The 24,319-nt window shown below is 54.8% G+C and overlaps 1 protein-coding gene across 2 annotated transcripts in view; it reads left to right on the forward strand.

Annotated features, from left to right (window-relative positions):
* VWF (von Willebrand factor) overlaps nt 1-24,319 on the forward strand; it is a 136,507-nt gene that overhangs the window by 29,289 nt on the left and 82,899 nt on the right. For both annotated transcript variants that reach the window (XM_060167141.1, XM_060167140.1), the window contains exons 7-13: nt 8,230-8,446; nt 9,738-9,860; nt 10,755-10,866; nt 11,720-11,766; nt 19,488-19,624; nt 20,043-20,181; nt 21,155-21,255. In XM_060167141.1, the coding sequence (XP_060023124.1) occupies nt 8,230-8,446; nt 9,738-9,860; nt 10,755-10,866; nt 11,720-11,766; nt 19,488-19,624; nt 20,043-20,181; nt 21,155-21,255 (876 nt within the window). The remainder of the gene's footprint in view (nt 1-8,229; nt 8,447-9,737; nt 9,861-10,754; nt 10,867-11,719; nt 11,767-19,487; nt 19,625-20,042; nt 20,182-21,154; nt 21,256-24,319) is intronic.

The raw sequence follows: 24,319 nt of genomic DNA on the forward strand, positions 1-24,319 counted from the left end.
GTGGAAATCATGGGGTCCTTTCGAGCCCGATCTTGGAATGTGGGTGGGAATCCAGGCCAGGCCGAAGTATAATTAGAATCAGCAACCCTCCCCCATCCATCCCTACAGGCTGACCAATGAGAAACTGTGCCCTGCCACAGGGGTGAATTCCTGAGCCCACAGCTTTGGACCGGTTTAGGCCCAGGCGCCTCTGGACCTCCTCCAGGGACGGCCGTGGGACACCCACCCCAGGGCCTGGCTGAACAATCTTGCACTTTATATATTAGCCTCCCCTTTCTTTGTTCACTTCAGACCTAGGAATGTCCCCCTCCCTTCTCCTTCCTCAGCTGTTTGGGAACCAACACAATAGCTAAGCTCCAGATCTCTCGCTGCTGTTTCCTCTCCTCGAGCCCCCATTCCCCTCCCATCTGCCCTTGGGGAGATGAGCTTCTTTTCTCTCCCTCTCCCTCGAATGGGCTTGGCATCTCCAGGGAGGAGGCCTGGTCTTCTCTAATGAACTGAAAATGTGATTAAGTTGGGCTCCAGTTGGGTCTGCACAGCCCCCCAGGCAGGGTGAGGTCATGGCTTCATGGAGCTGGGCTGGCGCTCTCTCGCCAGCCCCTGGCACCCCAGACGAGAGGAGCAGGAAGAGAGAAGTAGCTGATGCTGGGCATTGGAGCCAGGGAGATGCTGGAAGTGAATTAGCTGACCCTCTGTGTTCTCCCTGCCAGAATGGTGTACCAGGGGGCTGAGGAGAAGCCATTTTCGAGCTGTTCAGCTAGTATTGACAATAGGCCAATGATAATAGTCACAGGCACTCGATTGCCCTCCCTCTGTAATGTCATTTAGTTTTATTTTGCAGCCAAGTCTAAGGCAGGAATTGCTCTCTGTGTTAGTTAGGACTAGATTCTCCTATGCCAGGACACCTAAAGTAGAAACGGCTTACACAGTATAGAAGTGTGTTTCTCTCTCATCGTCAAGGAGTTCAGCTTGTGTCAGGCATCATGACGACCTTCCAGTGTCGGAAGAGAAGCATTGAAAGCAGCTCACCCTCCTTTGGGGGCTGCTTCCAGGGAGTTGCCCAGGACACTCCTGCTTATGTCCCGGGGGGTGGGGGGGTGGGGGGTGGGGTGGGGGACAAAGCTTAGTCTTATGGCCACTCCCAGATGCAAGGGAGGCTGAGAAATGGGATCTTTATTCCCAGGGGCTATGTGCCCGGGGAAGATTGACAACGGAGGGTTTTCTGACTAAGAGAGAAAGGAGGAATAGGTCCTGGGCAACTTTCAATCTCTTCCATAATCTCACTCTTTTAAGGGGGAGGAAATCAAGGTTCAGAGAGGGGAGATGATTTTCCTGAAGTCGCACGTTTTGTTAGTGATGCGGTTGGTGCTTCTGAAGCCTGCACTCTATCCACTGTACTACACTGTCTTCTCATCTGATTGATAGGAAACAAGGTGGGGAGGGTGGGGGCATCGGGAACATGGAAAACCAGGTAAACTGCGGTTGGGTGGCAGTGATCTCAGGTGGCCTTGGCCTGCAGTGGCTTGAAGCAGGGTTTCAGTTCCCGGCCTGAGACTGAAGTCAGGCCGTGGCAGTGAGAGCGCCGAAACCTAGACACTAGACCACCAGGGACCAGTGGCCAGTGACAAGGCCCTGGCCTGTCAGCTGTGTAGAAATGAATTTCCACATAGAGATGGAAAGTAGTGAAACAAGTGACGTGTTTATTAGGAGGAAAAAGGGTACGTGTGGATAGACACACGGGCGGGCTCAGAGAGAGAATCTTGCCTTTGTGGCAGTTTGAATCACCTTTTTTTTTTTAAATAATTTATTTATTTATGGCTGCGTTGGGTCTTCGTTGCTGCTTGCAGTCTTTCTCTAGTTGAGGTGAGCAGGGGCTACTCTTTGTTGTGGTGCGCGGGCTTCTCACTGCGGTGGCTTCTCTTGTTGCGGAGCATGGGCTCTAGTAGTTGTGGCCCACGGGCTTAGTTGCTCCACGGCATGTGGGATCTTCCCGGATCAGGGATCGAACCTGTGTCTCCTGCATTGGCAGGCGGATTCTTAACCACTGCGCCACCAGGGAAGCCCTGAACCACTTTTATGGGACATTTCTTCAGGGTTTCCTTTGGCCAATCATCTTGCTTTGCCTGGTTTTCTGAGTACGTATTTGGTTTATCTTAGGGTCCTCCCCTGTGTGCGCACACATCTCTTAGCCAGGATGGATTCTAGCGAAGAGGCTTATGGGTAGGTTGACATCACTTACTACAGGGTGGCACCTCCTCCATTTTTGACTCCCCCCCCCCCCAGGAGCCTTTCTGCACATGCATAGTCTGGAAGGTCTCCTTGACCTCGAGAATGAGAAATATGTGGTCTCTTATCTGCTATGTGGTCTCTTATCTGCGCAGGGCTTAGCTTCTCCTCCCTCCTGCTATCTTGGAGATCTGCCCACAGGGTAGAAACTCCAGAGCCTCAGCCTGGGGCCCATCTGTACAGCCATTGGCAAACTAAACCGGCTGAGAGCCCTTTACACTCTTGAAAATGATTGAGGACCTCAAAGAGTCTGTTTATCTGGCTTATATCTGTTGATATTTGCCATATTAGATATTAAAGTGGAAAATTTTAAACATATTAATTCATTAAAACATGAGAAACATTATACTTAACGTGAATACCATCATTTGAATAAAAATAGCTATAAATTCCAAACGAGAAAAATAGTTTGGGGACAAGAATGGCATTGTTTCACGGTTTTGCAAATCTCATTACTGTCTGGCTTGAGAGAAATCAGCTGGATTCTCTCATCCTGTCTGCAGTCAGCCTGTTGTGATACCACACATCATGTAGCCTCTGGAAAATTCCACTGTGCATTTGAGAAAGAATGAGAGCATAAAGGTCAGATAACATCTTAGTGTTGTTAGGAAAATAGTTTTGACCTTGTGGATTTCTGAAAGCATCTTGGGAGTCTGTAGGGGGCCCCTGGACCACACTTAGAGAACTGAGGGCCTACTGAATTCTTTACTCTTTCCTTGCTTCATGTCCCAAATCTGGAAGGCTGTATGCAGCCTTTCTCTGAGGCTTGTGTTCTTTGCAGGGGTCTTTGGGCCTCTGAAGGGCCCGTGAGTGGGAGTGGATGACGTGGTAGTCTCTGAAACAGGTTTCTTTCGTGGCTTATGGAGAGCGCAGACCACCATGGAGGGGAGGAGGGGTTTGGTCTGCCTGTCCTTAAAGCCGGGAGATGGGAGGAGACTCTGTGGAGGACCATCCGGCCAGGGGTTCTATAGGTCAGTGGCCCTGGGTGGGTGGTGAGAAGCGAGAGGAAGCCGCCCAGCTACCCAGCAGCCTGTGTCCCTCTGGCCCACCCAGCACTGCCGTGCATGACTGTGCCCGACTCCCACAGACGACGGGGCGCAGGAGACAAGCCTACGTCGTGGATGGAACCCAGGCCTGCTCACCAAACCCTGCAGTGGATGGAGTGGCCTGGGGTGAATCAGAGAAAGGCACCTCTGAGTGCTGTACTCGGGGAATAACAAACAGAGGGTCTGGAGGCATGAGCTTAGGAGAAAATAGAAACTGATTCAAGGAGAGTCCGTAAGGTTGGGGATGTGACAGGGGCCAGAACTAGCTGCTGAGAGAAGCTGAGGCCACTGACCTATGAGAACAGTGTCCCAGGGGCAGCCGTGCCTTTCTTTCCCGGGGGGTCTGTTGGCAACACCGGGTTTGGCTCAACCGTAATTACTCTGTTTCTCCTCCTGCCTGAACCTGGCTATCAACCTTGCCTGGTGTGGCCTCCCTTCTGCCCTGAAACCAAATCCTGTGTAGCGTGCAGAGCGTGGTTCAGACTGTGCATCCTTCCCTGGTACCCCAGCTGCAGGTTCCTTCCTGCTGCGATTGGCCGCACCACTGGGAAGACAGCCTTAAATTGAGACCGCGTCTTCTGACTGTTATGTAACCTTCCCTATGGAAACACCTGGTGCAGTAGATCGGCTCCCTGAGGACAGGAGGGTGTGACTTTCTCATTGGAAACACCTGGTGCGGTAGATCGGCTCCCTGAGGACAGGAGGGTGTGGCTTTCTCGTTGTGCTCATGACTGTTGATCCAGCACTTTGTTATTGCCTGCTATGTGCGTCTTGGGGATACAGCTCCTGTCTTTGAAAAGCCTGCAGGGAAGTGGGTAAGACGGCCCCAGAAATCAGGCAAGAGTAGATGCACCCAGAGGCCCGTGGGAGCATCTAACTCCGGGACCAAGTCTGCTTGCTTTCTATTGTGGGCCTTGCCTGGCACAGTGCCTGGACATAGTAGGTGTGCAAGAAATTGAATGAGACATTGGGGTGCGTTCAGGAGCCCATCAGTAATGTGGGACATGGGGAGGGGGGGGTGAGCCAGGGTGGGAGGCTGGGCTCAGACCATGGAAGGCCAGGCCTCCCTGCCTCCCTCACGTGCTGGAACTTTGCCTTCCGAGATGGGGTGGGACTTAGTCACACTTACCTTTTCTATTGACCACATGGCCGGTGCTTGCTGAGCAGGGGTTTGTTCACCGCCTACTTGTCCGTGTCTCTTCACTGGCTCTGAAAGGACATCATAGCTCCATCTTGGACTTGGGTCCACGGAGATGTCCTGTCTCGGGACCTGGCCTGGCAGGGCTGCCTGTGGTGGATCAGGGAAGAGATCTCTGGGAGGCAGAGATGGCAGGCTAGGTGTGTCACCCTCTGCCACTGCGGCGTGAGGCCGGATGGGCTGCAGGGGCTGGTAGACGTCTGGAAGTCCTCCCTGACCTTCACACTGTGTGGTCACCCTAGTGACCAAGCTCAGGCCGGGGCTGACCAGAGGAAGGATGGAAAGACAGACTTTTCCCAGAAAACAGCCTTCTTGCTAAGGCTTTCTGTAAACCATTTAATACCTCCAGGGACCTCCCGGGAAATGTGCTGGAGTACTGTTGCTACTTTTCCTTTGAGCAGGGAAAAGACAAAGGTGGGCCAGCTGGAGACGGGCCATGCTGGACTCTGCACCCCCCGGCTCTCAAAGGGTGAGGGGGTGCCTGGACTCCTGGTTCTGTGTCCACCGAGGTGCCTGGTGCCTGTGCCTGTGAGAGCTGGTCCTGTGGTGCAGGGACGGCTCTAAGCCACTGTCCTACAGCCCAGGCGGTGGCAGCAATCACTAGAAAAACCCCATGGCGTTGCCTTTGGGGGCTCTTTTTCTGGTTCCAAATTGTATGGGGGGCAAGAGGTGGGCAAGAGCCACGGCCCTGGCCCTTCTGGGGTGCCCTCTGCTGCCCTGTGAGGGTCCAGTGACCTCACTTTCTGAGGGGCATTTCTGATGGGCCGGGCAGTGTGACACAATGGAAAGAACCAGACACAGGCCTCAGCCTCCTTCCCTGAGTCTCACTTGCCAGTGAGGATGGAGATTCCTAGACCTGCCCATTAGAAATAAGAGTGGGTTCCTCCCTGAGCCCCCACATCGTTCTGGAGGAGTGTGACCCTCCCAGATAAAAGATCAACAAGAGCAGCCCTCTGTTCACCAGGGAGCCCCCAAATACTAGTGAATTGATAGTGTCGCCGTGGCAACCATTCATCCCCGTACAACCCAGGCAGATGGAGATGGGGAAAGGGACAAAGATGTCCTTCTGTCCTGCTGGTGACCTGCTCACCATTCTGACGCTAAACCTAATGGCAGGAAGGACAGTGGAAGGACTCTCTTTGGTGGCCAGGATGTCGATGCCGATGACGATACGGGTTCACCGTTTCTTAGGCGAACCTTTTACGTGCATTATTCCATTCGGTCTTCATTTCAGTCTTTTCAGATAGGCACTGTTATCATTATCCCATCCACAGAGGAGGCGGGGTTGAGTAAACAGCCAGGGTCACACAGCCAGCACACGGAAGAGGCAGAAGCTGGGCCTGGGGCTGTGAAGTCCCAGCAGGTCCTGGGCAGGACCCTCCCTGGCATTGTATTCAGAAACCTCAGTTCCCCCGTGTGAAGCGCTCAGGCGGCCCATGGAAGGATGCTTGTCGTCACCCGAGGCCTCTGTGACACGGGACCCACGGCAGCCGACTTTGTTCATCGGCTGCTTGCTCGGCGCCAGGCTCCACGTGCCCACCTGTGAGACAGTGTCTGCAGTTGGTATTCCCGTCTCACTCCAGGACGCCTTTCTCCAATGAGGGACGAGGCTTGCCTCCCTCCCCACCATTAGGCAGTGGCAGAGCTGGGCTTTAGCCTCTGCTTTTTCTCGGCCACGCAGGGAGGTAGCTCAGAAGGGTGGGGCCGTGGAGGGAGGGAGAGCTGCTCTCAGCCACGGCTCCCGACGTGCAGAGCTGCCAGTTGTCCTGCCCACAAACCTGCCCGCTGCAACGGCTTTGCGATTCAGCAGCCCACGCAGCTGCTGCTTTTCTGAGGTGCATAGGGAAGCAGCTATGCCCAGCTGCTTGGGCCAACTGGCCCTGGAGCTCCCCGGGTCCACCCCAGGGCCTGCAGCGATCAGGGGCCTGGTTCTGATGGCAGACTGTATAGGCTGGGCAGGGATAAGACACAGGTTTCCCTAGGACCGCAGCATGGCCCTGGTGCTTCCCCAGGTGGGTCTTCTGGGTGTTGAGTGTTGAGCACTGGGTCAGATTTCTATTCCTCCAGAGGCCGCGGGCCTGGCTCCTCCTGGCTCTTGATTTACACAGCTTTGCTCTGACCATCCCTTGTACAGTTTGAGCAGATTGGATTCCCCTCTTCTCAAAACCGGTCACTTCTTTCCTTCTTTTCCTGTCCCCGTTACGAAAGCCGATTTGCTCGGATTTACCCTCCAGGGCTCAGCCCTTCCTTCAGATGCTCTCGTACTCCTTTCATTTTAGCTGAAGTCCTTTCACAAACAGCTGGCTTCCATTCATTTGGAGAGCATGTCTATGCATGAAAGGAATTATGCACCCAGCGGGGATCACTAAGAGCAACAATACTGTGTTGTGTTAAATCTAAGACAAAGTGTGATGTCGATTGTAAGATGCACCCAATTTCAGAGATATTACATCATGGAAAAGATGTGCATTTAAATTACTAAAAGCACAGGGCTTCCCCGGTGGTGCAGTGGTTGAGAATCCGCCTGCCAATGCAGGGGACATGGGTTCGAGCCCTGGTCCGGGAAGATCCCGCATGCCGTGGAGCAACTAAGCCCGTGTGCCACAACTACTGAGCCTGTGCTCTAGAGCCCTCGAGCCACAACTACTGAGCCCACGAGCCACAACTACTGAGCCCGCATGCCACAACTACTGAAGCCCACGTGCTACAACTACTGAGCCCACGTGCCACAACTACTGAGCCTGCGTGCCGCAACTACTGAAGCCCACGCACCTAGAGCCCATGCTCTGCAACAAGAGAAGCCACCGCAATGAGAAACCCACGCACCGCAACGAAGAGTAGCCCCCACTCGCCGCAACTAGCAAGAGCCTGTGCATAGTTACGAAGACCTAACGCAGCCCCAAATAAATAAATAAATAAAGGAGTGACCAAAACACAGAATGCAGAGATGCTCACAGATATGGTGTATGGGGAGGGTTTTGTGCTAACGTGTGTCCAGGAGTCGTCAGTGAGAACCGTTGCAAACCTGCCTGTGTCGTGGGGTCGAGGTTGGCAACCAAGTGATAAAACCCAGGAAGAGTCCTTGCCTGGCAGCGCCCTGGTACACGTCCTAGAGTCCTGGCGTGTTGTTGCTGGTGGGAGCTGGTCCAGTCTTGTCCCAGGGATCCTCTGGGGAAGGTTTGCTCAGCTCCATCCCTGACACACCGAGTTTAAATCTCTGGATGAGGCCCGGGAAGCTGTACTTTATAAACTCCTTGTGGCACCCCCTCATCTCTGGCGGAGGAACCAAGGCCAGGGAGGGGAGGGGGCCGGCGCGTGCGGAGCGGATGCTGACCGGCCTTCCTGGCCTCTGAGCCGTGTGGCCTCCATGAGAACTTCAAGTTCAGCTCCTTTCATGGGCGTCCCTCTGCTCTTTCCCTTCGGAGGACACTGCCTTCCAGTGGAGGTCAGGGCCCTGGCCTCTGCATTTGCAGGGTTCAGTCTAGGAGGTCGCCCTGGTCTCGGGCTGCCCCATCAAGCAGGGGTCCGACGGTGTTCCACTGACTGGACTGTTTCGTTTGACAGATGTTGACAAGCACCTACTAGGTGTGAGCGAGCATGCTTGGGTTTCCGGGCAGGGTGGGTCTCCAAGCACCAAGGTCAGGGGATGCCAGGCTGCGTGGGGGGCGCCCTCGCTGAGGTGGCTTCTCCCTCCTGCAGGGCCTGTGGGAGCAGTGCCAGCTCCTGAAGAGCGCCTCGGTGTTCGCCCGCTGCCACCCCCTGGTGGACCCCGAGCCTTTCGTGGCCCTGTGTGAGAGGATGCTGTGCACCTGTGACCGGGGGCTGCTGTGCGCCTGCCCTGTGCTCCTGGAGTACGCCCGGGCCTGCGCCCAGCAGGGGATGCTGCTGTACGGCTGGACGGACCACAGCTCCTGCCGTGAGTCAGCACGGGACCCCCACCGGCGGGGGTGAGCGGTGTCCGTCGGCTGTCACACCCCAACCAGCCAGTGCCTGCCAAGACCCACATCCCGGGAACCAGTTCCCGCCTGGATCCTGCTCTGTCCCCTGGTCACAGAGCAAGTCCCCTCCCTAACGGCTTGAAAGGCCCCCCTAAAAGCCCCCGCGTCACTTCTCCTGCCTCTGTTCTCACTCCCCGTCTTCCTCGCTTGCCCGTGAGCAAATCCATCCCCTGGACTCAAACACCGTTCCTGGCTCCGAGGGGAATCGCAGCAGTTAAAGTCTGAACCGACTGGGAGCAGGGCGGTGGCCGAAGTGTCCCCGGGGTGATCTTGGGATCCTGGCAGGCTTTTGTCAAGTTCCTCCCTTTCATTTAATCCCTTCTCTCTTCCGGCGGGTGTCACCATCCCTCCCCCTCTCCCTCTAATCTCGTGGGTCCCCAGTCATTGTCATTGTCGCCACCCCCAAATTATCCTGATTAAGTACGAGCTTCTCCAGTCACCTTGCGGGCAGCCTCCTGTGCCCGCCGCGACTTCCCGCAGATCACAGGGGGCACAGACTGTGGAGGGGAGCAGCCCAAATGCTTACACTGCACACATGTGTGTTTTTCAGCTTATAAATCAGAGCTGCCCATCTTTGCTGTGGGGTGTGAGAAGGGTGGTTATTGGCAGCAGCGTTCTCCTCTGGAAGGGGGAGTGGCTGTTGTTTTAGGTCTTTGAAGAAAGGATGGGGAGATGCCTGAGGTATCTTGGAGGACAAGTGGTTTGGGATGCTGGGATGCTCTGGCCCTTCTGGTCCTTCAGCCTGAGCGTCAGTCAGCAGCAGGTGAAGAGAAGAGAGAAAGGAGGGCTGTCCTTGTCCATGAGGGGCTGGGTCCAGCGGGAGGACGGAGGCTCAGGTGATGCGGCTGCCAGGGCTGTCCTGCCTCAGTGGACATAGATAGAAATGAACATGCCTTGTGCGGGGCGTGGCCGTGAGGCTGCGTGCCCAGTGCTGGGTGGGGCATCTGACTGGGCCCTATTTCTTGAGGAAGAGGAACCCTCAGAGGAGGGATGGGATGGAGGACACCATTTACCCCTTGCTTGGCCTTGGGGGCCTTGCATTGTCAGCCAGCGACGTTGGCCCCTGGGGTGCCACTGAGGTGGAGATGGTCCCTGAAGACAGAGGGGGGCAGACAAAGGGGGCACCGGGACTCTGAGCACCACGTGGCTTGTGAGATGCTGCCCTGGAACGGAACAGCTCCCGGCAGACTCCTGAGTTTTCCATTTCAGGACCGGACTGCCCCGCGGGCATGGAGTACAAGGCATGCGTGTCCCCCTGCCCCAGAGACTGCCGGAGCCTGCACGTCAGTGAAGTGTGTCAGCAGCAGTGCGTGGATGGCTGCAGCTGTCCTGGTAATGACTTCCCACTTCACTTACAGATCTGAGACCTCGCCGGTGCCCTTGGCTTGGGGAAGCCGGATGAAGGCCACCTGTGCTTGTTCCCCATTGCCGACATCAGAGGCCTTTGATTTATTTTTTAAAAGTCCTTGTATGGAGTGATGAGGATCGAGCTGGTATTTATTTCTAATTTACGTTTTCCTGTTGCACTGTATCCATGAAAGCACGTGTGTCTGGGGAATAGAAGGATGGTCTGGGCTCCAAGAGTGACTTTGTTTGGGGAGCACGTGGCCCTATCTGAGCTGCAATGTTTTCTCAGTTAAGCGTCAGGGAATTGTCTGGGAGAAAGATAGTCTCAACTGTTTCCTAGGTTTGTCGTGTGAGCTCAGCTGAAAAAGAACTTTGCATCGGGAAGTCTTTCTCAGGAGAGACCTTGTGAGCTTTGGTGAAAAGTTCTGGTTAAGTACTGAGAGTGAGTCTTGTGTGTTTTGACTCACGACTTCTCTACCGGAGGAACTTGAACAAAACCCTTGCCTCCGTTTCTTCATCTGATAGGATGGAGATAAATAATCTTCCCCCTCTCTCCCACTGCATTGCTGTGAAAGATAAACATAGCACAAGTTCTTTGAGCTTCCTGGAAGAAGCCTTCAGGCTAGACTCACGGCTTCCCTACTGGAAGGCCTTTGAACAAACCTGTTTCCCCCATTTCTTCGTCACTAGAGTGGAGATAAATAGCCCTCCTCGCTCTCATTGCAAACCGTGAGTGAAAGATAAGCATCGCAGAAGGAGTCCTTTGAGCTTCCTGCAGGAAGCCCAGAGTTGATGATCGCCCCGGGGGCTTCTGTGGTTGTGAGATGAGTAATGATGATGCCAAGGTCGAGTCTTTTTGCCTTGTTCCCCTTGACCCAGAGGGACAGCTCCTTGACGAAGGCCGCTGTGTGAAAAGTGCCGAGTGTTCCTGCGTACATTCCGGGAAGCGGTACCCTCCGGGCGCCTCTCTCTCGAGAGACTGCAACACCTGGTAATTGGGGCCGAGCAGTGTGGTCTGCGAGAGCTGCCCGGGTCTGTGGGAGGGGCAGCTGGGCCGGCAGGGGCAGTGAGGGCACCGGCAGGTAGAACAAGACCTGGCCTGGGCTGGGGGTGGTTTGGGGAAGGGTGTGGAGGCTGATGATGGGGAGCAAGGATTATATACAGATTGGCCTGGATGAGGGGAGCTGGGGGTGGTGGTGAAGGCCCCTTCGCGTGCAGACAACATCTCTAGCTTTCCCCCCAGCCATGCTTTAATAAGTGACTCTCTCTCCCTGTTGCCTCTGCTTTGCTTGAGCCATTTCCTCCAGAAGCCCCTCTGGTGTTCCCTGGGCTGGGTCTGTCTGTCCCCTGCAAACGGGGAGAGGAGAACGCCTCCAGACCTCTTCGCTGGCTACCTTTCCCTACTGGGCAGTCTTGCAGGAGTCTCAAGGGCTGCCCAGCATGGGCCAGGGTGTTACCCCTGTCAGCAGCCCGCCCTTCCTCCGGATCTTCTACCAGCTGTGTGTGTGTACGCATATGTGTGTGTGTGTGTACGCATATGTGCGTGCGCGCGCGCATGTGTGTGTGTGGAATTTGACTTAGTGCCTGGGTAGACCCCCTAGGTTTCCCTCTTCTTCTATCTGTCTGTTGGGGTTTCTTCCCCTTGGCATTGTCTCCATGATTCCTCTGTGGCCAAAGCCCCTTCCTGTATACCTTCAGCCTCATGAAGCCCCCTCAGGCGCGAGCGCCTTTCTCATCTCAGACCTCTCCCCTGGGGCTGTGGGATGGGCAGTGCACTCTCTAAATCCATTCAGGGATCCTGCGTTTGCAGACCCACCTGTAACCCGTGCTTCTCTTCCCAACAGCATTTGCCGAAACAGCCAGTGGGTCTGCAGCAACGAGGAGTGTCCAGGTAGGTGAGCTTCCCCTCCCCTCTGCCCTCCTCCCAGTGGAGAGGTACAGCCTCCCTTCCTAGACTTGGGAGGACCACCTGGCCAGGCAGGGAAAGGTGGTCTCTGCACAGGTTGGATGCAACCCCCGACCACAGCTCCAGTGCAGAACCAGCTGTGCTAACCCTCTCCTCCCGGAAGCAGGAGAGGGAGGTCCCCCAGCAACCGAAAGGGGAGACTGCACCTGGGAACCCTTTCATTGTCCTTTTCCCTTCACCTGTTTGCCCAAAGGATTACGGTTGAACGTGCTGTGAAAACTGCAAGGTCACAGGTGACTAAACAAAGATGAAGCAAATTCCTTGGAAAATTAAGAGGAAGAAGGGCCTGGTAATTCTTTAAGCTAGAAGTGAGAAATTTCTGGAATTTTCTGGAATGCCTTATCCAAAGATCTTGGGAGGATCCCAGAGCTAGGAAAACCAGGTCACTCAATGATCCCTCCTACCCTGTCCCTGCCCTGGAAAATCTACTTAGGAAAAGTTTCCTTATAATTTCTGCCCTTTACTTTCTCCTCTGTTTAGCCCCAACTCTATTCTATCTACTGCAAATTTTACCCATTCAGAGCTCCCTCTGCCTCACCTTCCCGATGACCCTGGCTCTTCTCCTGACGCTTCTCCCCTTTTGGTCAGTCGTGTGATGTTTGCTATGTGTTAGGCATGGTGTTCAGTACTTTACATGTATTACATTATCACCACAACCTATGAAGAAGGTGCAGTTTATTCTCATTTTACAAAGGAGGAAACAGATCCAGAGAGGTTAAGTAACTCACCCAAAGTCACACAGCTGCTATGAGACAGAGACAAGATTCAAACTCACAACCACCTGACTTCTATTTTGCCTTTCCCTTTACTCTCCTTCCTAGGGCTCGATCCATCCCTTTGCAGGAGGATCATTGCCATCGTTCATGAACCCTGGAGAGGCCCCATGCTTCGTTAAAGACCATCTCAGCCTCATTCAAAGGCTGGATACTACTTTGGGATCCCCATGTTTGTAGATTGCAATAAAAGACTGCAAGGCAAATAGCCAAATGATAGGCTCCCCTCCTGTTGGCCCCAAGAGACCACATTGGCTTTGGTGGGCTGGCAGGAGGTTGAGCTTACATACCTGGGATCATATTTGGGGTCTGTGGCTTTAGAGTCACTTAGGACTTATCCAGTGCCCACTATACTGGGAAAATTCTGGAACTAGATGGAAACTAGATGGAAAGTGGACCCCAGAACTTAGTCAATTAGTCTGGCCCAGGGATGGCCAACCAGCCATTTATCTTCTGTGCAGTTCTTGAAGGAAGCACAAAGAACAAAAGATGCTCTTGTAAGTGGTATCAGTGCTCCAATTTAACATAATCATACCCTGTGAAAGACCTAAGGAGTCATTTGAAAGCCATGAGGTCGATATAATGGACCTGTGAAAAAAATTTTAATATCTAGATAATAAGCATTTATTGTGTAAGATCTATGAGGTACAGTGGGTGGAATTAGGAATTTAGCTTACTGTGTTTTGTCAGATTGACTACTAGATTAGGAATTCTTAATAACAACTTCCTATAGGGAGGGTCTTCCTTCCATCCATCCATCCAACCATTCATCCATCCATCTATCCAATCACCTGTCCGACCATCTAACCATCCATCCATCCATCCATCCATCTACCATTTAATCATCCACCCAACCACCTAACAATCAATCCAGCCATCCAGTCATCCATCCATCTACCCATCCATCCATCCACCCATCCGTCCATCCATCCACCTACCCATCCGTCCATCCATCCACCTACCCATCCATCCATCCACCCATCCGTCCATCCATCCACCTACCCATCCATCCATCCATCCATCCATCCATCCATCCATCATGTATCCATCCAACAATTATTTAAAAACCCACTGTGTACATGATGGAATACTTAGTCTGGAGTAGACAATGTAATCCCCTAGTCTTCAATTCAAAATTTGGGTGGTAACTTTGCTGAGGATGCATGAAATTTTCTTGATGCCTTGATGGGAAGAGAGCTAGTTCCAACTCTGAGGTCTACTGAGTGGTTTGATATTGTGCCAACACAACCAATAACCTCTTGCTCTGCACGTTCAAAGCCCTGACCCTCTTCTTCTAGATCTGGAGCTTAGTTGGTCCTTGCCTCCCTGTCCATTTCTACCTGTAGCACACAGCATATTTCTACACCTGCCGAGAGTCAGCTGGCAGGGGGGCTGTCTTATCTCCCAGGGTGAAGATTGCTGGCAGAGCTTCTGATGGGAAGGTTCTGGAAGGGGATATGTCTGGCTCTGCTAGTAAAGCAAAGAGCAGGCTGGGGCTTCTCTGCAGTCCCTGGAGGAGCTGACATTGTGATTCTTAGAAATAGAGATCTGGGTTTTGATTCCCTGGAGTAAGATGAGAGTGTACTAGTTGTCTATTACTGTATAACAAAGGGCCCCCAAACTTAGCAAACAACAAACATTTATTATCTCAGAGTTTCTGTACGTCTGGAATCTGCGTGTGGCTTAGCTGGGTACCTCTGGTTCAAGATTTCTCATGAAATTGCAGTCAAGTTGTTGACTGGGGCTGTGGTCTCATCTGAAGGTTCCTCTGTAGTGAAGGGAATCACTCGGAAGCTCACTCATGTGGTGGTGGCCAGGCCTTGGTCCCTCACCTTGTGGATCTCCCCTTGGGGCTGCCTCATGACGTGACAGCTGGCTTCCTCTAGGGTGAGTGACCTCAGAGAGAATGAGGCAGAACAGCCAAGACAGAAGCCACAGTCTTTTAAAAACCTGCTCTCCAAAGTGACATCTTTCACTTCTGCTGTATTATATTTGCTAGAAACAAGACCACACTTCCAGCCTGCATTCAGGGTGAGGGCATCACACAAGATGTGAATACAGGAGGTGGGGACCATGGAGCGGGGGGAAAAGTCTACCTAGCACAGAGAACCTCATGTGTGGGAGCGGGAAGGAGAAAACAATCACTGAGAGCGTCGGTCTGCATGGAGAGGGGCTGGAGCGTCTGTTACAGGCTCCTTAGGCCTTCACTGCTCCTGGCATACCTCTGTTCTGGTTAGGATTAGGGCAGCCCCAGGTGCCTGGGGCTCTGCTAATTTAGTTTCCACTGAATCATAAATGTTTGGTTGGGATCAATGAGGAAGGAGCATGCCTGTTAATAGGGACTATTCCTCAAACAAATAAAGCTGTGGTGACAGAATTTCAAACTCCTGGCGGAAGAGTGTGGAAGATACTCTGCTGGAGCTGGGAAGTTTATTTGAGGCCCAAGTCCTATGAACGTGGAAAGGTAGCGTGGTCCTGGGCCTGGGAGCGTGAGCTGTGGACTCAGCCTGGTAGGAGTTCCAGTTCCACCGCTTACCAGCTGGGTGACTTTTGGCAAGCTGCTTAACCACTTGCAGCCTCAGTTTCCTCATCTGTCAGATAGGATGATAACAGCAGCTTCATCCCACGAGAGCTGTGGTTACTTGACACACAGCAAGTACTCGGTAAACATTAGGTGTTTTCATCGTCACAGCCACAGCTGTTTCATTAAGCAGGGTCAGAGAAGCATGGAGACACGAAGGAGCCCGGGATGGGGAGGGGTGGTGCAAAGCAGGGTGCGGCTGGGACAGGTGGGGCACGAGGCAAGACAGAGCCTGAGCCTTCCCTGGGCTTGGTGGCATGGAGGCCCACGTTGGGGTTCCTGGAGTCTCACCAGACCTCCTTCAGGCCAGGCCACGCGTCGCCTTTTCCTCTGCTTTCTCCACGTCCAGACCTGGATGTACCTGTGCTCCTCGGCACTTGCCACGTGTGCCCAGTATCCCCATGAAATGAAGCTTATTGGAAACGGCAGCCACCCCATAGGGCAGTACTGGCCGGTGTCAAGTACTATGAACTCTGGAGTCTGACGGAACGCCCACGTTCAAATTCCTCTTGGGCCACTCTGGGGCCTTGGGCGAGATTTTCTCTGTGCCTCAGTTTTCTCTTCTGTAAACTGGGAATAATAATGCCAGCCTCACCAGAGCAGTAAATGAGGTCGTGCCCATAGAGCACTTAGAAATGCGTCTTGCATGTTTGGTTGAGATTATGTTAGTGTGATTCAGAGGCAGGCTTTGGTGAACATTTATGCTGGGAGGAAGCCTGAGTTGCTTTGCAGAAGGCCTGTGGGCTGGCCTTTCTGTAGCCGCATGGAAAAGGGTAGAAGCCAGTGAGCTGAGCAGAACAGCCCCATGGAGACTCCTTTCCTGCGAACAAAGGGGCTTATTTAGAAGAGGTAACATGTTTCCATAAATGAGAGACTTTTTTTCTCTTCTTTTTTCCGTGAGGGAGGATTCTTATTCATGTAGTGGACTCGCTTTAACTCCTGGCTGTTCTTGGTTTTATGCTATTTGCTCTTTTAAGAATCACCTGCCTTGCATGCATTCACCGAACTTTTATTGCCCACCTGCTGCGTCCAGTGGTGGCCAGCGGCTTGTCAGGCTGCCTTTTGCTGACCAGCTGGCTGGGAATGTCTTGGGCATCCTCTTGGCAGAACTTGGGCATCTTGGGGACCTCTGGGCAGAGCTTGGGCGAGTGTCAACGTGTGGCCCATTCTTCTGGCTCCTGTTCCAGCCTCCGGGCCCACGGCTCCCTAGCACCTCACTCAGCTGTCTTCCTGGGTTTCCCGTGTGGTCAGCCTCATCCCTCAATTGTACCAAGGAGGTAAGCTAAATATAATACAGTATTTAGATTTCTGATTCCCGAGAAACTCCAGAACGCCAATGGGGGGAGGTCAGAGCAGGAAATCAGATCAGAGGATTAGATTCTGACCCAAAAGTTTTGCTTTCGAATGTTTGAATGTTTGCATATTTTTTCGTTGACCCCTCTTTTCCTGAGCATTGTCAGAGATAATGCAAGTTCAATTTCTTACTCAGATAAGAGTGCTGTTGAGAAAACAAAGAGAGGTTGGGGGAGGAATTCCCACCCATCGCACTGCAATGGGGTCAAGACATGTGATACAAAGGGCCGTGTCATCCTGTTTGTAGAATGATGGTGGCTTCCGAAAAATAGCCATTTTAAAAAGACTTTCTTGTGACACCCGTGGATTTGGAATTCCACCGGGGCTACAATCAGTCGGGATGACCCTGGCCCCTAACCCATTGCCTGTTCTGCTCAGACTTCCACAAACAGTGACCCGTCACTCGTGCCCTTCTTGTGGGGCAATGCAATGGGGAGGCACGATCTGCTTCTTCTCACACTTCTGACACCACATGTGTGTGTGTTTCCCCCCGACGACAACCAATCCTCTGACTTTCTGGACACCACCCGGGTGTCCTACAATTCAGTTCAGTTCTGACCCTGACTACCCAGAATTAGCACAGACCCCGCAGGTGAAGGGCTCCGTCCACGTGCTCCTGCTTCTGATGGCAGCTATGATAATCGTTAGAATGGCTCACAGAACTCAGGCAAACACTTTACTTACTATTACTGGTTTATTACAAAAAATATTGTAAAGGAGACAAATGACCAGCCAGATGGAGATGTACACAGGGTGAGCTCTGGAAGGGTGCTGAGCACAGGAGCATGTGTCCCTGTGGAGTTGGGGTGTCCTACATGTAAATATGTTCACCAAACTGGAAGCCCTCCCAACTCTGTTGTTTAATAAGCGTTTTTACGGAGGTTTTACTATATAAGCACGACTGATGATGATTTTTTTTTTTTAAGATATTTTTGATGAGGACCGTTTTTAAAGTCTTTATTGAATTTGTTACAATGTTGCTTCTGTTTTATGTTTTGTTTTTATGGCTGCCAGGCATGTGGGATCTTAGCTTCCCGACCAAGGGTCGAACCGAAGTCCCAACCATTGGACCGCCAGGGAAGTCCTAAGCCTGGTTGATTATTAACTCAATCTCCAGCCCCTCTCCTTTCCCTGGAGTTTGGGGGATGGGACTGAAAGTCCCAACCCTCTAATCATACTTAGGTCTTTCTGTAACCAGTTCCCATCCTGAAGCTCTCGAGGGACCCGCCAAGAGGGGCTTCATTAGAACAAAAGGTGCTCCTCTCACCCAGGACACTCCTAGGGCTCTAGAAGGTCTGTGTCAGGAATCAGGGACAAAGACGTGTGTATTTCTTCTTATCACAGAAGATGATGCTGGTGAGGACGATCTGGGCCTCCCTATCTTCTCCTAATTTCTCTGGGCTGAGTGTGCCCTCCTGGCCCTCGCCATCTTAGAAGGGGTTAGTTGCTCTGGGCACCAGGCAGAGGGACACTCACTGTAACCTGGGGCTACTCGCCCTCCCCCTGCCTTCCAGCACATACCAAGGGCAGGGCCACACCTGGACCCAAAGCCGGTCCTGCCCCTCCCCCCCGCCCCCCCCCGCCCCCCCATGCCTGCTGTGTCTTTCAGTGCAAATCTGGGCATGCGGTGGCAGGCAGGGGGCCGATGGGGCTTGTCTTTGACAGGTGGACAGCTGGGACCCCTCTCAGGCCTTTGGGGACCCCTGACGTCAGCCCCTGGAGATGGGTCCAAGGGGGACTGGCTGTAGGACCCTCCTGGGGGGAACTTGGGGTGCAGAGCAGAGGGGTGCTGTGGAGGACGATTCTCTGCTGTTTGGAGGCCGGGGGGCACTGGGAGGGGAAGGAGGGCCCCTACTTTATGGAATGGCTGTGGTGTGTGTCTGCTTTGCTTTCTCTATAGAGTAGAAGGCAAGGAGGAGAGGAAGCAGGTGAAGGGAGCCTGGGGAGGGTTCCAGATGCGGGCCTCGGCTTCAGTGGGTCCACTGTGGGCTGAGCTGGGATTGGGCCAGTGGGGAGTCACTGGCGGCATTAGCAAAGCCCCCCTCCCCCAGCACGGACGACCTGTGGTCCGAGGTGCACTGGGCCAGCACCACGGGCCGGCACTGGGGCCTGGGAGGACGGAGTAGCTGTCGTGTGGGTGCACGTCGAGGGCTCGAGCGGCAGGGTGATGCCAGGGCATCCTCGCACCCATCCCCAGACGCGTCAGCTGGCTCAGGCAGTGGTGGGAACATGGGCAGATGGGGTCCTGGGCCCCCATTGGCCCCAGCTGAAGTCACAGCATGGATTTGCCCAGGAGGCCTGAGGGCCGCCCCTCGGCTGGCGAAGGGGTGAGAATTGGGTCCTGGCCCCTGCACTGCTGGGCTCCCCCTTCCCCCATCACTGCTCTGGGCGGCCTTTCTGCCCTCTTGCCCTCAGAGACTCTCGTGGAGCGGGGAGTGCCCACAATGGCAGCGCAGAGAAAGGCCTCTGCAGGCCCGAGGCCCTTGGCCCCAGCAGAGCCGGAACCTGGAGCGGCCGTGGGGAAGGGCTGGGGGCCACGGTGAACCCAGAGCGCAGAGCCGGAGCCACGGGTTCTGGTCTGGCTCTGCCACTCCTGGGCTGTGGCTGTCACTCCCCTGAGGCGGGAACTGACCCACCCGGCCCTGACCTCTCAGGGCCAGAGGAGTGGGGCCTGAATAGAGTCCTCCCGTGGAGCCCCTTTATAGGCTGCGGTGAGGGGCACCCCCAGGAGGTGCCCTGCTGGGACACCCGCTCTCCCCTCCCCTGTGCCCCAGGGGACCCGCTGGGACACCCGCTCTCCCCTCCCCTGTGTCCCCAGGGGACCCACTGGGACACCCGCTCTCCCCTCCCCTGTGCCCCAGGGGCCCCGCTGGGACGCGCGCTCTCCCCTCCCCTGTGCCCCAGGGGCCCCGCTGGGACACGCGCTCTCTGTCCCCCAGGGGCGTGTCTCATCACAGGACAATCCCACTTCAAGAGCTTTGACAACAAGCACTTCACCTTCAGTGGGATCTGCCAGTACCTGCTGGCCCGGGACTGCCAGGACCACACCTTCTCCATCATCATAGAGACGGTCCAGGTGAGCCTCGCCAGGCAGCCCCAGGGCAACCGCGGGGGTGAGGGGGGCAAGATGGCTCCGTGTGCGCGGCCTTCCTCTGGACAGCTGAGCAAAGGGGAAGACAGACAGGGCGCACAGGGCTCCCCTGAGGACCCTGAGCGCCTGTGGAGCAGCAGGCCCAAGGACCAAGGGCAAGCAAGGCCTAGAATCCTGATGAAGGACCAGAGCGGGATGGTGCTGGGCGGTGGGAGGCCTGGGCTTTGGGCCTCTCTGTGGCATAACCCCGGGCCCTTGCCAGAGATGGTTTTGGGACCGGGGAGTGGTTCCGTGTGAGAAGGGCTGCGTGGGTGGAGGGCTTTCCCCGAGGGGATGGGTCGGGGGCTGGGCCGCGGGGCTGGCGGGGATTTGGTGATGTCCCTCGGTGTGCCCCCCTCGGCAGTGTGCCGACGACCCCGACGCGGTCTGCACGCGCTCGGTCACCGTCCGCCTGCCCGGCCAGCACGGCAACGTCGTGAGGCTGAAGCACGGGGGAGGCGTTGCCGTGGACGGTCAGGACATCCAGATCCCCCTCCTGCAAGGTGGGTGCCCTCCTCCCCCAAGGCCCCGCCCAGCTCACCCTCAGCGCCCCCGCCCCTCGGCAGTGCTCGCTGCCGCCTCTTCTGCGCAAATGTGCAGGAGAGCTAACTCTGGAGGGCAGGCTGGGCGTCCTGGCCTGCCTCCTGCAAGAAAGGAAGGCTTCCTGGAGGAGGAGGAGCAGAAGAAGCTGGCTGGGGGCGGGGTGGCTGGTGATGGGTCAGACCCCAAGATGTCATGGGGCAAAGCCAGATGACCCCGTGACCTGTAGGAAAATCTACCTGTTCAGTGACTTTGCCAGGTTGTTATGCGCCATTTTGCACAGCCTATTTCCAACCTTCACCCTCAGAGGGGCTCCCTGACGCCTCCCCTCTTCTTCTTCTTCTTCAAGACCACTGGCCAGCCCATGGCCCATTATCCCGGCTTTGCACATGGTGAACTTGAGGGTGCCTGTGTGTGTTAATGCTATGTGTGTCTCTCCGGGGAAGAGGTATGCCTCCTACCTCTTCCCCAGAGAAAACTGCCGTTTCAGCTGTGCGCAGAGCACCAGTCAGCCGTGAGGACTGAGTAACTTAGTCTGGAAGCATGTGCAACAGCAGAGGGGCCCAGGAAATGCTCAGGGGTTAGGGGTTCAATGGGAAACGGACCCAGGCTCAGGGCACCTGCCTCAGCTAAGGATGCAGGAGCCTCTGCTGCTCCCTTGTGGCAGTACAGGGAATGGCAGGCTACAACAGGGATAGATATGGAGGTGCCTTCCTGGGGGAGCCCAATTTGCACTACACCCACCCTGATCACCTTGCCTCTGAGACACCCCCCCCTCACTTAAGCCTCATGGACATCCCCAGCTGCCCCCTAACTCACTGCTTTCATTGCTACAGTCCTTTGTGAGATACCCCATCTTTCCCTATGATCCATCTGCCTGCCGCTCTCCTGCCCTCTCCCCATCTTAGCCTAAATCCCGTCCTTGCTGGGTTCCAGGTGACCTCCGCATCCAGCACACCGTGATGGCCTCCGTGCACCTCAGCTACGGGGAGGACCTGCAGATAGACTGGGACGGCCGCGGGAGGCTGCTGGTGAAGGTAGGTGCCCTCCTGAGCACGGCCACCCTGCAGCCAGACCTTACAAAGTCCCCGTTGTGCTCTGGGGGGAGAGCTCAAGGGTGGGCGGGGAATTCCTTTCTCCCCCGGCCCTGCGCCCCCAGAGCGAGGAACAGGCCTCTCTGTGTATAAGAGGCTGGTGTTTGCTGTCTGGATGCCCCTTGTTCACCCCGGGAGTTCCCGGGTGCTGGGCTCTGGTACCCCAAGGGGTGTCCAGACTGGGTGGGCTCATGCGGGGCTGGGGAAGCAGTTGATTTGCTGCCCAGGCTCCTGGCTGCAACCAGGCCTGGAATCAGGGGGTGTTCCCCGGGGCGGGGCACCCACAGTGGGACTCACAGCCAAGACCCTGTGTCGTGTACCCACTGCCTGTGAAAGGTTGTCCTGGGAACTACCAAACCCCTGCCGTGGTCCCGGGGCCTCTGCAGCCTAGGGGCCACTTCCTCTGCTTCCTGTGGCCCTAGAGTCATGCTGGGAGAGGGAGCCATATATTTCCAGGGCTTCCAGATACATTGTTTCCCTCTGGAAATTTCCCTAGAAGGTATTGTCACTGTCATTTCATAAACGAAGCAAGCAAGGCTCGTGGGGGCTGGGAGACGCGCCCAGGACTGCGCACCCGATCAGCTCCCTGGGCAGTGTCGCCCCCAGTAGACCAGCGCTTCTCACTCTTAGGTCTTCAGATGCCTTTGCACGCTTCAAAATTATGGAGAACCCCGAGATCTTTTACGGAGGTTATAGCCATTGATATTTACCAGATTAGAAATTAAATCAGAGACATTTATTAATTCATTAAAAAATAACAATAGTAAAGCGACTACACATTGATATAAACATTAAAAAATCTGTTTTCCGAAACAAAATTAGGTAGTGAGAATTCCACTGTTTTATGTTTCTGCAAATTTCTTTAATGGCCGGCTTAATGGAAGACAGCTGGAGTCTAATCTGCTTCTGGGTTCAATCTTCTGCAATATTACATGTCAAGCAGACTCTGGAAAAGTCCACTGCGCACTTGTACAGAATGAGAGGGAAAAAGCCAAGTAACGTTTTCGTGTGATTATGAAAATAGTTTTGGCCTCGTGGACCCTTTGAAAGGGTCTCAGGGATCACCCCCTGCCATGGGTCCCATGTCCACACTTTGAGAACCCCCTCCCTGAATACATTAGGATCCCTGGAGTGTCCCCTCCTGCTTCCGGAGGTTCCGTGTTCCATAGGCCCTTGGTATGATCCCGTGATGGGCGCCTGGGGTGTCCTCGATGACATCCTGGTGGTCTCCATCCTCGTGATGTCATGTTCTTCCTTTCTCTTGTCTTTGAAGACCCTGAGAAAGTTCCAAATTAACGCCTTTTTTTTCTTTTATAAAAAATAAAACTGTGACCACACACTATAGAACATGAAGGTTTTTGGAGATCTTATCAACCCCTCAAGTACAGTTGGAAATAAAGATCCTATCTTTTCTGGAGCAGGAAAGTGACTCCCAGTCATTTGGTTACAGAGTGAGAGCAGAACTTGGGTCTCCTGCACCCTGGTCTCCAAGGGCGGTGCCCCTGTCAGCCGTCCCACTTTCTCAGGCATCTCCCACCACACCGAGAGGGCCTTGATCTGTCAGTGCCCCTCCCCGCCTTCAGCGGGCACATATATCTTGGTCCTGTCTCGGGTGGCTGACCTCCCTGCCCCAGGTTTATCTGTCTCCTCTGAGGAGAGAAGGGGCACTTGTTTCTGTGGGAATGAGATGCAGGGTTATCTCTGGGGCTGCGTTTGGTCAGTTTGGCTAAAGAGAAGAAGCCTTCCCTGGTCAAGACTCAGGACGGGGCAGAGGACCCTGGGGCCTGGGGAATGCGCTATGTGTTTCGGCTGGAGGAGGAAAGGGGGCGTTTGTGGATGGGGTGGAGGGAACGTGTCCCCATGCTGACGCCGCGGTTTGTGGGGACCGCCGAGCTGAAGACCCCTGCTGGAGGTTAGGACGGCAGGGAGCGGCAGGGCGGGGCCCCCACCCCCCGGGGGCAGCAGCCAGATGAGGTGGGATGAGGGGCTGCCAGTGGCTCCCCGGGTGAGGCACGGGTCCCGAGGTCCAGGCAGCGGGGCCCTGCTGGCTGTGATGCAGGCGCAGCTCGGCATTAGGCCAAGCGGAGTAGAAGGAACTCTGACACTTTTCGTCCTGTCAGAAGTGACACTGCTATTTCAGATAGCAGATAGCAAAGTGCGTTCTCCAAGTCCCTGATCTCGGACAGTCGAGGCACTGCGGGCCCGGAGGAGGGCAGCCTGGCCTGGCTCCCACCAGCATGCGCACCCTCCTAACCCTTGCTGAGCCAACCTCTGAGACAAGCCCTGGGACTGAAGGAGACAGGCTTAGAGAGTGGGGGAGGGTGGAGACGGCAGACCTGGCGGGTGCGCCCGAGGTGACCTGGGGAGCCTGAGGTGCTCAGGGCCTGAGAACTAGGAGGGAAGAGAGCGGACACTGAGACGGGGGTGAGGGGACAGACGCCTCCCCGGCTTCACTGCTTCGCCGGGGCTGGCCTTGGGTGTCGGCGTCCGGAGGGGAGCCTCGCTCACTCACGAATCCGTCCAGACACTGTTCAACCATCCACGCACCGAACTGGTGGCCGAGGTCCAACAGTGAAACAAAGCGGACCAGAATCCTGGCTTCGTTTAGTTTAAATTCTGATGGGGGGAGACGCACAGTAAGCAGACCAACAAGGAAATTGTGTCACGTGTTAGAAGGTGATAAATCCTGGCGAGGGAGAGAGAGGGAAAGCAGAGGAGGGGCAGGAAGTGCTGGGCGGGGAGGACTGACGTTCTCACTGCGAGGTCAGGGGAGGGCTGGTGCCTGACGCTCCAACGCTTGCTGTTTGTCAAGCAAACGAGGAAACGCTACTCCATCCTCCTTCTTATTAATGATATTTACTTGGGTACAATTTATACGGGTTTGGAACCCGCACTAGCTTGTTCATCCTGCGTCTTGTCAAGTCAGAGCTGGAAGGGGCTCCAGGAGATGACCTCACAAAGCCCGGCCCAGCAGGTATCAGAACACAGGGAGGTTCCACGCAGCCAC

Source organism: Lagenorhynchus albirostris, chromosome 11, assembly GCF_949774975.1.
Source record: "Lagenorhynchus albirostris chromosome 11, mLagAlb1.1, whole genome shotgun sequence".
NCBI classification, from domain to species: Eukaryota; Metazoa; Chordata; class Mammalia; order Artiodactyla; family Delphinidae; genus Lagenorhynchus; species Lagenorhynchus albirostris.